The sequence below is a fragment of the Puntigrus tetrazona genome, unplaced genomic scaffold (genome assembly GCF_018831695.1).
Source record: "Puntigrus tetrazona isolate hp1 unplaced genomic scaffold, ASM1883169v1 S000000005, whole genome shotgun sequence".
Lineage (NCBI taxonomy): Eukaryota > Metazoa > Chordata > Actinopteri > Cypriniformes > Cyprinidae > Puntigrus > Puntigrus tetrazona.
Window position 1 is genome coordinate 224,577 of NW_025047685.1, and position 12,522 is coordinate 237,098.

General features: G+C 37.3%; 1 protein-coding gene across 1 annotated transcript in view; it reads right to left on the reverse strand.

Moving 5' to 3' along the window:
- Positions 1 to 10,432, reverse strand: part of odad2 (outer dynein arm docking complex subunit 2) — a 48,102-nt gene extending 37,670 nt beyond the window's left edge. Inside the window, exons 1-7 of the mRNA XM_043229427.1 lie at positions 10,291 to 10,432; positions 9,862 to 10,102; positions 9,604 to 9,761; positions 8,259 to 8,385; positions 7,922 to 8,028; positions 5,405 to 5,544; positions 4,172 to 4,288 (exon numbers count right to left, since the gene is read on the reverse strand). Of these exons, the coding sequence (XP_043085362.1) occupies positions 4,172 to 4,288; positions 5,405 to 5,544; positions 7,922 to 8,028; positions 8,259 to 8,385; positions 9,604 to 9,761; positions 9,862 to 10,079 (867 nt within the window). The 5' untranslated portion in view covers positions 10,080 to 10,102; positions 10,291 to 10,432. The remainder of the gene's footprint in view (positions 1 to 4,171; positions 4,289 to 5,404; positions 5,545 to 7,921; positions 8,029 to 8,258; positions 8,386 to 9,603; positions 9,762 to 9,861; positions 10,103 to 10,290) is intronic.
- Positions 10,433 to 12,522: the final 2,090 nt, after the last annotated feature.

Below are 12,522 nucleotides of genomic sequence, written 5' to 3' on the forward strand. Positions count from 1 at the left end.
CAATGATGCAATGAAATACTACCTTCTTCAAAAGAAGCTTACTAGGTTTTGGAATAGAGCGACAGTCTTCCTGTCAAAGTCTGACAAAGCAGTAGAGTATGATATCTTTTCCCTGATGAATGTCACCTTCTGCTCAGCCCTGGCTGTGCATGTTAGATTAAAAGTGTCTGATCTGATAAAAGTATAAAAACGCATTGGTTCCTCACGCAGCTGATATGTTAGGAGATACAGCCTGTTGTATTTGGCTGAGAGCTGGTGTGTGTTGAGGGTTTCTGGGCTGAATAATCACGGCCCGGTGCTTGACTGATGGCTGAAGGACCAGAGCGTGTCTGAGACTTATTACAGCAAACTCAGGCTGCAATCCAGAGCTTATTCTCTACTGAACTTTTCACGTTACAAGAGTCCCATAGAGCAAGCAAAAAGCATTATCTGCACTCAAATCAACATGCGCCCTAACGCAACGGGTTCGTTTCAGGTGGATAAGCGTGTATTTGTAGAAGGTGATTTGAGTCTTGAGCAAAAAGGACAACTCTCATATTGTAGAAATGTGTTTGGAAGATCTTAGAAAGACATGAAAAGAATTACAAACTTGTGAAATCTAGAAAACAAGGAACCAATGCAAAATATGGAGAACAAAGAGGCGTTTGATTTGTGTCTAAGCAGACTACTTTTATGGCTCTCTCTTTACGGCCTCTGTCCATCACCCGTCAGCTGCTAGCGCTCATGGTTGAGCTCCCGCCCGCTGGCATAATAAAACATGAAAGTCTGGTGGGCATTTTTACACACAAAAACGCTTGCACGCTGTACTGCCTGCCTGGCATCATCTCTACAAAGAATAATAAAGTCTTTCTCCTCGCTGCCACCAATAATCGAACTCAACCTGCTAGCACATATCCAGCCTTGTTCAAAAACCAAACACTAAAACCGCACTGAGAATATTCACCTCATTCTTTTTCTTTTCTTTTTTTTTTCAGCAATACATATTGTTTCAAAGCAGCTTTGCAGAAAATAGTGCCTTAATACCCACAGTAAGCAAGCCAAAGGCAACATGGCAAGGAAAAAAAAACATTCTAGAATATCACACCAGAAGTGCACCAGCGGTAGGCTAACCATAGTCAGAATGAACTTTTAAGTGGCATTTCCTGTCTTGATAAGAACGCAAATATCAAAAAATATATATTGGCAAAAATATTCAGACACCTTTCAGCAACAGCGAATATGACTGTGACTGTTACGTACCAAAAAAACAGCCTGATGTGATTTACACAAGTAGGACATGTTCCTTTATCAACATCCTTTGTTGTTCCTGAAACAACATTCCTATTATTCAATCATTGCTTTATGATTTTAGAGCGTTAGAGATTTGATTGGTTGCTGAGGATGTTGTTCTAGGACCTACAAAGGATGTTGATCCAGAGAGCAAGTATAGCATATAGCTCGGCTTCAGCTTTTTCTCATAGAACTTTAGAATGATAGCACACTTAGACGCAACATTCATCAGAGGCAAGAGTTATGGAAGGTGAGCAGAGCTACTGAGCACAGACTCATGGGAACTGTTCCTCAAGTGAGGAAGATGAAGCCTGTCCTGGACCTGACAGAGTTTAACTTGGACATCTCTGCTGAGAGTAAAGGTAAAATTCTGCAGCGGGCTTAGTTGGTGTCTGAAAACTGGCTCTGAATGCAGAATGAATAGATGAAAGGAACATTTTATATTTTTTGTCCTCAAGGTAACTGACGGGAGCACCAGACAGAGTTTTTTTACACCGGCAGAGTAGCGCTAGACAATAACCATTACTATATGGTAGAGCAGTAATCTTTCTGTCTGCCTTCACTTTCCATCTGCAAACTATATCGGCGAGAGATAACATCACCATCATTTAGCAACGAACATAAAGAGAAATCTGTCTCGATGATGGAGTTTCCGTTTATATTGCTCAAGGACAGAATTATGTCGGTTATAAAACCGCCAACGGTCGGCATAAAACATTAGCGTGGATCTGAGGACTTTGTTTTAAGAAAAGAAAAGTACAAGTTGGAGGAAATCTTTTGTCTGCATCAACAAAAAGGCATTTACTTAACTGTGCTACCGACAAAGCTGAAGACAGATCTGGACAACATTGAGTCAGCCCCACAAAAAAAAAAAAACACACATACGCACACACGTGAAAAGAAAATGTTAATTTCTTAAAGATGTTGTATATTTAAAAATTATTTTTGATATAATTCTTGCCTGTTAAATACTGTGTAGAAAGGACTAAATATTTGGTGCTGTAAAACAAAACATTTTTCCAACAAATACATTATGTCAGTGATGAGAAATAGGATATCATATCTCAAACAATAAACACTTTTCACCACATCTTGAGGCCATTATCGGAAACCCAATTTGTTAATTTATCTTTTACTTAATTCAGAGGGGTCTGACTAACTGGCCTGTTCTCACATTCTTTCACACTGTGGTGATGTGAAAAATAGCAGAGTGACAGAGAAGAGAACTCCCTCGCTCTCCAGCTCAGTCTCTTAATCTGTCTCTCTCTTGGTTATTGTGACAAGCAGACACTCTGCGCACAGAGAGAAGTGTAGACATTAGGTTGTCCCCTCTTTCCCTTTGCTCTCTTCTCCTCAGCTGTGATTAATCTTAGGCTGCATACCTCACACCACAGGCTGAGGAGCGAGCAGGAGCACACTGCTGCCAGTTGAAGGACAGCTCTGCTGTTTGTGAGTCTATGTTTGAAGTGTTGGCCTTTTTCCTTGAGTCTGTTTGCAAATATTTGGAATTCAAAATGAATAACTGAATCAGTAGCCTACATGTTTAATATGTGTTCTTTTTTCAGTTGTTATTAGCGTTATTATTTAGCATTTTTGCCTTTATTAGACAAATTTGTACAAATAAGACAGGATGAGAGAGGCGATCAATATCAGACCAAGAAAGGTTGATTGAGGTGGTACACCTCCATAAAATGTGTCAGTACTTTCCATATGCATATAGCAAAATTACGGACATTAGAAATAAATATTAAAACAAAAAAGCTATACATGTACACTTCCTTTCAAAAATATGGGGTTGGTAAAAATTTCTAACATCTTTAAACATCTATTTTGCTGCATTTATTCATTTATAAAATTTAAGTATATCCAACTTTACCTGCATACATACAGTCTACTCAAGTAAAACGATACAATTTGAAGACTTGAAAAAGGGATTTATTTCCACCTTTCCTTGCTATTCTCTTTGATGTTACATGCTCTCACAGAAATCATATGCTGGTAGTCAAAAATCTTTTATTTTTTTCAATCAATGTTAAAAACGTCCTGAAATGATTCTTTTATGAATATTAAGTTAAGAAAGGATAATGCATTTGAAATGTCAAGTTTGATAAATGTAATGTATTCTTACCAGAAAATAAGACTCTTATTAAAAAAATCTTACTAACATCAAACCTTTGAAATGTAGTATACCTTAACATAATCAAAACAAACCTATTTAGACACTTGCAGTCTTCTGGTAGCTTGAATCCATCCACATCATAATTGGTCATTTAAAAATAACAATTAAACCTTATACTAGGGGCTATATACCATCAATAACACCACTCCATTTCACTAATAGCAGACTTCTACTTGGCCGCACGTCTGTCAAGAGTATGGCATACTCGCAAGATGATGTCATCTGTCTCTGATGCCAGAAATCTAGGCTATCCAGACCACCGCTATTGAGCTCCAAGCTTTTCAATACTCGCAAAATTCATCAGCCTTTCGAATACTTTTAGGTAGACGAAGAAACCCATTTAGCATCTGAGATATGCAATTAATGAACACTAACGTCTTAATGTCTTTTTAGTAGATGGATTATATAGGTTTGTCACAATTGTGTTGTCAAATTTTGGATGATTAGTGCATAACCTTGAATTATATCACTCACATGACTGCCCAGAGCATGGTTAGGATATCCAAAGCTCTGTGGTGTGCAGCAGACACTATAATGAAACCACTGTCATCTGGAGCATTTTAAAGCCAAATGCAGTGGAAGAGGATGACTAAAACGATCAGAGAAATGGAAACCCAACAATGCCAATCACTGCTATAAACCAACAATTGAGGAATGAAGGCATGATTAATATATGCTAAGACAGAGATAACACTGCTGTATTCCTGTAGTGTTAAGCAATACCTGTTCATTAGCAGCTGCAGCAAAATGGGGAGACATGTTTTTCAGCAGTGTAATAATGTCTTTGTAGAGTTCACTTTTTCTCATATAGTAGTTTACACCTCCTTCTCCATGGATTCTCTGGAAAATGAAATCATATTGTAAGTTTAAACACTGATTGACAACATTCCCAATGGTGTATCAGTATTTTTGGCTGAGATATAAGTCAGGTTAAAATAGATATCTCAATCATAACGTCATATTTGAAAAAGACAAGTAAAAGAGCAAGAGAAAAGGTTCAACACTCACTAAAGTCACATAAAATGTCCATCAACTTCACACAAATTCACAGACATAGCTGTACTTTCAACTTTTAATCTCTGAGGTTTAGAGGTGAATTGCTCTGATTAAATATCTAATCAATACAATTAGCATCACTGTCATTTGCTGCAGATTGAAACTGACCTCAAATATACAATGAACAGGTGAGTGTCAAAAAGCATTGAACAGAACACAGACGAGGACAAGAGACTCCAAAAACTACAGACATTTAAAGAGAGGTGGAGGGGGAGAGATCAAGATTGAAGATAGAAACAAGAAAGAAAGGTAAAAATAGACAGATATGTACTTGATTAACTGGCACTCAAAATGAAAAAAATGTGTGAAATGCTGATTTTGATTAATTGCACACATATTTAGTTCTGTGGGGCGGCTCGAAACACTGAACACAGCAAGAAAAGCAGATCTGGAACGAAATCATATAACTGTCATGTCTAAACTTTTCAGTTTCACTTACCTCATGTTTTGGAAAAGTGTCTGTATACCATACCTTTCAAACCCATTACGAGCACATTGTGTACGATCAAATTGTCTACCAAAATTTGCTCTCTTGACAGCCTGACACATTTCAGATTCAGAAAACTTATTGCATCATTCAGCATTCCGATGGGATGCATTAATTTCCATCTGCTAGGTGCTCAGATCAGGCTTGTTGGGATATGCCCTGTTTAGATTAACAACCTCCTCTGTACTGGTTTCGTGATAAAAATACAATACATAATCAACTGAGAGAATGTCCACACTTATAAAACTGATTACTAATGGCAGATGATACGCTATGTAGCTGAATTCCATAACTTCTGACACGAATGTAGCAAAACTGTGTTTTGCTTTGACACACGAGAGATTTGTGTTCCTAGAACAAACTAAAACCAACATACCAAATGACTGTTATTACTTTTTTGACAGTTTTCTCACCTCATCGAAAAAAACTCCACTTGTACTGCAAGTGATGAACAGCGTGGGCTCTGTGTCACAGGTCTCAATTATAAGGGAGCAGATCTCTCCATCCATCTGCCTCCACGGTGGAGAACGACAACCATTGGAGAAAACGTAATCTGCGGAGGCAAGATTTATGCTTTAGGGATTTGTATATTTTGTTACATGTATATTGTGTCAAATGTTAAATTAGTGCACCATTGTCACCTCTCGACAGTAAATATTTGCAATAAAACTTCAGTTTTGGAAAATTTATACAGTGCTGGCTCCCACCGGGGCAGATGGACACTCTCTCCCAGTAGCCTTGCCAGTGAAGATGACTGATTATTCTTCAGGACTGAGCTGCTGCTCAGTATAACCCCAAGATAAATCACCCTCGCCAAACACCCCCACCAATACTCCACATGCTCCAAACTGCCCTGAGCATCCTCACAGTGCCCCCCCCTTTTTTATTTGCATAGAAGCTTCCAATTTTTACTCGGCATTCGGGGACACATTTTTCAAAAGAAGCCACATCCATCATTCAAAATCTGCAGGCCGCACTCCTCTTTCCAAAAACAGTTGATTGTTATGGCACAGCAAATCTGCCCGTTCTCCTCAGGGAGAAAGGAAGAATTGATGAATCTCTTTGTAAACTGAAATCTGACATATGTAATAGTTTCCATGTTGCAGAGACTTGAATACAGAAATGTTATATTTAAAGGATATGCAGAATTGCCACTAATGGTGATGGCTTGAAGACTGAGTGTGAGGCAGAGAGAAAAGCTTTTTTGACATTTAAGAGTGTTAATCATAAGTCAATAAGCACTACAATTATCAAAGGGTACTATATTTTGTGAGTTTCATATAAGATAACTTCCCTGGAAAATGTTTAGATCTTAAAGTTGCACTCCGTAACTTCTGGCGCTTTAGCAGTTAATAAACAGAACTGTGTGCATTTTGCGAAAGAACTACTTCTCTCTGTTTATGTCTATGTAGAATCATTCAGGTACTGGGCTACTCTACATCGGTACCTACCCGAACCGGTCTAAATAGTCTTATACACTGCTTGGAAAATGGATTCATGGTGTACTCACCTATTATATAAATTTTGTACATTTTGAACACAAAAAAACAGAGTGCAGCTTTAAAGATGTAATGTTGTCACATTTACAGAATTTAGTCATTTGGTTAAAATCAAGTCACTTGTACAGAAACTGCTAAATTTCGCTTGATGACAAAATATTTCCTCATGCATATTTCACATTGGGATCAAGTTGGTCACACAAATTCGCCAAATTGCCCAATAGAAATTTAAACTTGACTTCATACACTGTTGTCAATGGATCATTTTTTGCCCCCCCAAAAAAATAGTTTTTTTAAAGAGGTATAAGGTTTATGCTTATACAGTCTTCTGGCACGGTCAAGGAAATAATGAATCTGTTAAACTGAATATAGTTAAATTTCATCTCAGGTGGTCTGCTTTGTGTTTTTCTTTGAGAACCTCAATTTTCACCTAGAACACTCAAAGTCTTCATAATCATTAACTAAATACTCTAAAGCCTTAAGAAATACTGTTTGCTGATGTCTGATATCAGTTGGTTTTGATTTCATTTATGGCAGGCTGTTCGTTTTACATCAGCATGGTTGTCGGTCCCACGCACCTGCATGAGGTTCGACTCTATAGTGGGACTGTGAGCATTTCACTGGGGCCAACTGTCACCTCAGTTGTCTCTACAGATCCATCTTTTGAGTTATCTGACACCAGCCTCTCTTGATTCAATTTCTCGCTGGCCTGGGGGAACTGTGATGGTTCAGTGGCCACATTTAACTCAGCACCACTCTTCCTGTCGCAGCTCTGCACATCATCACTAACAGCAACATTAGTGGCGTTCATCTCGTTTTTGTTCAAGTAGGTCTGCCTAATGTGTTCGTAATTGAAACACACAAAAAATGTATTTACTTTGAACTACTAAAATAGACAAAGTACAAAAACTGGTGCAAATAGTCTTTAACTGAAAAGAATAATGACATAACATAAAATTCTAGTTTCTGAGATTTGTTTTTGTTATAATAAAAAAATGGTTTAATTTAAAAAGAAAAAACATTTTCATTACCCGCTTGGAAGAGCTTTTTCTCATTTTAAGCATAATCAACTTTGATACATTTATATGAAGGCTTAATATCTTATGAAATGTACATTTTCAACTGTAGACATCGGTACTGGATTTTACAAAGCATCAGTCAAGCAATTGCAGCTATGTCTGACAGTCACATGTGTGAAGTTCCCAATGACTAAATTACAGTACAACTTAGTCCAATTGAACAACTCTCATTCATGCCGGAAAACTATAATCACTCGCATCCAGCATCAACTGAGAGAGAGAAAGAGAGATTGAGGCAGAAATGAGATTAATCCGATTGAGGATGAAAATAAGTCTGGAAGTGAGTGAGTGACAGAAAGAGATAAAGTGTGCAGAAGTGATGGAGAGGGGGGAAAGTGAGGATAATGCAAACCTGATGTGTAGCTCACAGACTTCAGCGCCCGGTCTTCTCTTGTTCCACAGAATCTCTTCAACAGATCTACCTCTGTATTAACAGCTGCTGGGCTTAGCCTGCCCTCTCTGGGCAAAAAAACACACACAACAAAGATCAAAAGTACAGCTCATTTACCAGTAACAGTAATATAACTACAAATACATGTGCACCTCGAAAGCGAAAACATTACTTGTCAAGTACTGTAGATTTAGTAGTATATTTTTTGTATCTTCTTTGTAAACGTATATTAAAAGATATTAAAGTGTGGCTGACTGCTTGGGCAGCGTAAGAAGATGTATACAGAAAAAGTGATTACCCGGTGATAGGTTTGACAGCAATATTTAACAGCTTCTCGTCCAGCTGATGCAGGATATTGAACAGATTGTCTTCGTGTATTGTGGGAGACATGGGCCCAAAGATCTTCTTTATTGGCTCTCTGTTAACTGTTGGCCATTAAGACATTATTCACACCTGCTTGTCAAACAAAAACACTTCTACTAATCTTTGTTTTTCCCTAAGACTCTTGGAACAGTATAAAAAACACTGGTACTATTCGGGCAAACAAGAGCCCACTAAATGTTAGCATAGCTATGACACATTTAAATTCTAGCCAAAAGCTGCAGGAAGCATGTCTAGAATTAATATAGATTAATATGCAAAATCAATTTAAAGACCAATAACGAAAAGGCTTCAATTTCACATTTGTACAATTAATACTAACTTATTTATTACAAATTATATCATCAAATAAATCTGAATACTGTCGTAGTATATTCAAGTTTCACAAAACTCGGACGATCATGCTTTCCAGCCGGATCTAAGAATGCAGTAGCCCCTTACTGCAGAACAACAATCCAGAGGGCAGGGTTGGATCCACATCTAGGGGTAGGTTTAGGTATATGAAAGTTGGGAGGAGTTGAATCTGGATCCAACCTCAACCCCTGGATCTTGTGTTCTGCAGTGAGAGAGGATGTTGTGCTTCAGTGAAAAAAAAACATTTGACTTACTGTATAATATGGCTGACATGGTAACAAATGTTATTTGATTAGGTCATATAAATAGTGCAGAATCTTAAATGATACTCATTTTATGTTTTAGTTACAGATTCTTAGATTTTAGTTATAGATTCTTAATATGGTCTTGGATTTTGGGAGCCCACATCCCAATCATCATAAGTGAATGTAAGCACTGTAATAATGAAGGCTGCAAATGTGTTAATATTAGTGCTGTCAATCAATAAGTCATGAATAACCACATCCAAAAAAAAAAAAAAAAAAAAAAAAAAAAATGTTTACATAATATATGTGTGGATACTGTGTATAAATAATCTTATATATCTTATATATATATATATATATATATATATATATATATATATATATATATATATATATATATATATATATATATATACACACACATATAATAAATATACACAGCAAACACAAATATATTCTGTACACAAAAACTTATTTTATTAAAATTATTTTATAAAATTAATTTTATTAAAGTTAAATATTTTACAGCACTAACGTTAACAAATTTGCAGAAATGTTAACAACACTAGTTAATATTTCTAATGGCTACAAGAAATAAGGAACAACAGAACATGTTATCTCAGACATGTTCTTGACAAAGTACATGTTCTGCATGCAGCTCACCCTCCAAACAGGCCTGGATCTCCTTCATCTTTTTATCTTTGCTTAGTTGCAAAAGGTTAGAGAGATGGTGAAATGAGTGAACTGTAATGTCAGGTGGACTCAGCTGGAGAAGGGGACTTCCCTTATCATCACATTCCAAAGACACAGCTGATTCTCCTCTGAAAAAGAGAATCCGCAAAAAGTAGGTGTATTACATTAGATGTAACTTTTCTCTAACGCTTAGTCAACTGCACAACTAACATCTATCTCCAGTTTTACTTGGTGTCATATATATCTGATGTGAAATCAGCCGCTTCTAGAGATGTTTTCCAGCGTAAAGGCTCCCTGAACAGAATCCTGGCCTCCTGCGGGTATCTGTCGTCGAAGTCCTCCGTGAAGAGCAGGATTTCAGTCAGTATGTCATTATTCAGAGGGCTATCCTCGAGTTTATCTGCGTCAGAACTGAACTGAACTGCCCTGGAGAGCGTCACTCCCATGACGGACAACAGATAGTCTTAACCTAACATTAAAAACAGAGTAAGTTGTTACACACACACACACACACACAAACGCAAGGACCGATAACTTACGTGGCGTTTCATACACGGATTATATTATTTAACTTTAAAGACGCAATATATATATATATTTACACAAATATGTGTGCCCCTTTTGAAAGGGTCAAATATTAAACTGTTTACTACTCACCAACAAACGCGACTAAACAAGTTTGTACAAAGTTTCTATCCGCTTTGCTCTTCAAATTCGCTGTCTTGCTATCCTGCTAACATTTCGGCGTTCCCTTCAGTTACTATGTAAACAGAAACGAACTACTGGCCGGCTTCGGTTGCTAAGATACGGTCAAACAACAGGAACAGAGAGGCTTAAAAAAAGGTCTAGGCAATGTCGATTTCAATAGTTTTTCTTACAAAATCACCTAGAAACATTTTCTCTTTGTTCTAAATAACACGCGTGGATTAAGCTGATATTTGCAATTGTTCAATTTAATAACGACTGAATAGCTGTTCATTTATGATACACCTTGTTAACTTGCCTGCGTTTGTCGATCAGTCAGTACACTAAGAAAAATACCTGAAAAATGGAAAAGGTACTATTTTTCTGAGATATACCATACCTGTTATCCATTGTAACCCTGTAACCCACAAACAAAATACAATGCGTCGTTCTAACGCAGGTAAAAAAATCTAAACCAAAATTTGGAAATCATCTTACCTTAGTAGATACTATTACAGACTAGAGTGTAGCACACTACACTAATAATACACTGCTTAAAAGTATAATCGTTCAGAATGTATAACTATTCAGAATGTTTTACTATCCAATTAAAAAACGTAAATGGCTGAAAAGCGCTTAACAATTCAAAGTTGTTTTTAACAATAGCTATTTGTATTTTAATATTATGCATTTATATTATTTTACTAAGAAATATTAGCGAACGTATATAAAATACGCTGCGTTTTGATGCATTGGCACAATTTTGAGTAGCGCTTACACAATGATGTCATCTTGTAAACGGACTTCCCCTGAAAATGAGTTGGCAACACTTTTCGTGTTTGCTGAAAACACTTTATTGTATATATGAATGATCATCATCCGCATTAGGACGACGTCGTAACTCAAACAAAAGTGAGGTCCAAAAACGAGTTTACCTGACCAAATTGAAGTCTTCTGCATTATGTCAACTGTTTGTTTTCTCTCTGGGGTTGCGTGCCCACAGAACCACACTTTTGAGAGGCTCTTTATAAACTTCCGTGCTGTGCTGTATGGTTTGGCAGAAAATTACACACAGGCATTTGGGCCACAGAAAAGACTTCGTTTCCCCATTGATCCTGCCCCGTTACAGCCTCTCAAAATAAGTGAATTCAGCACAACATTATTCACGCTGGGTTTAACTTTGATAGGTCTCACTCATGAGCTTTCAAGTGAACCAGAACCGAACAGGAGCTCCCTATTTTCAGATCATGCAGATGCAAGGCCTAGTGCCAGGTGTATTAGCCTCTCTCGCTCACTGCCAAACCACACCGATGACCTGGAGATTAACATTACAGAAATTTCCATGCTTTTTCAGTTAAATAGCGCTCTTTAGATTATTCTCTTTCTGAATTAATGATTTCACTTCTTGCTGCAGATCGAGAGATCATTACTAAGAATTTCTCCAGGCATTTAATAATACATGGAAATTTACAAGCTTTTCCACTAGACATCCACTTACAAAGTAAATTACGGGAGCAGAGGCTTTTTTAATTAATTTAATCATGTCTGTCAAGCTGTATAAAATATGGGTATATCAGAGCTTCCACACACGTCACCAGTAAACAACACTGAATGGGTTTAATTACCGTAATACTACTGTATATTTTCTTTGCGTGTAGGAAATAAGCAGCCGGCTGCGTACGCCTTTGATTTTAAATCTGGGAAAATATCTGTTCTTGCTCCTTTTTGCTATACAGCCTGGTCATTTACAACCATAAGGCCATATAACGATAATGAACAGAAGCAAAAAAAAAAAGAAATGCAAATGCTCACTTAACTCTGAGTGTCAGCATTTTGATTTATACCTACAGTCCAGACACGCTTTAATTCTACACGTATTTGCAAAAGCCCGTCTTTCATCCTTGGTAGAATAAATGGGTGCAAATCAATGTCGTCGATCTTATTGTGTGACCTTTTGTCTGGCCCAGCCACTTCTTGGAAATCCAACAGCCTAAAGAGGGGAGCCCCCAAGAGGTAACGCTGAGACTGAGAGGGCAATAAAAAACAGACCCTCTCCATCGTTAAAGCATTGCGATCCCTCACTCTCATGTCTGCAATCATTCAATGATAAACTGTAAATAGATTCAAGATGATGGCACTGAAATACCAGTGCAAGAGTTTTCAAACTGGAGTCCAGGGACCCCCAAAGGGCCGAAAAGCCCTTTA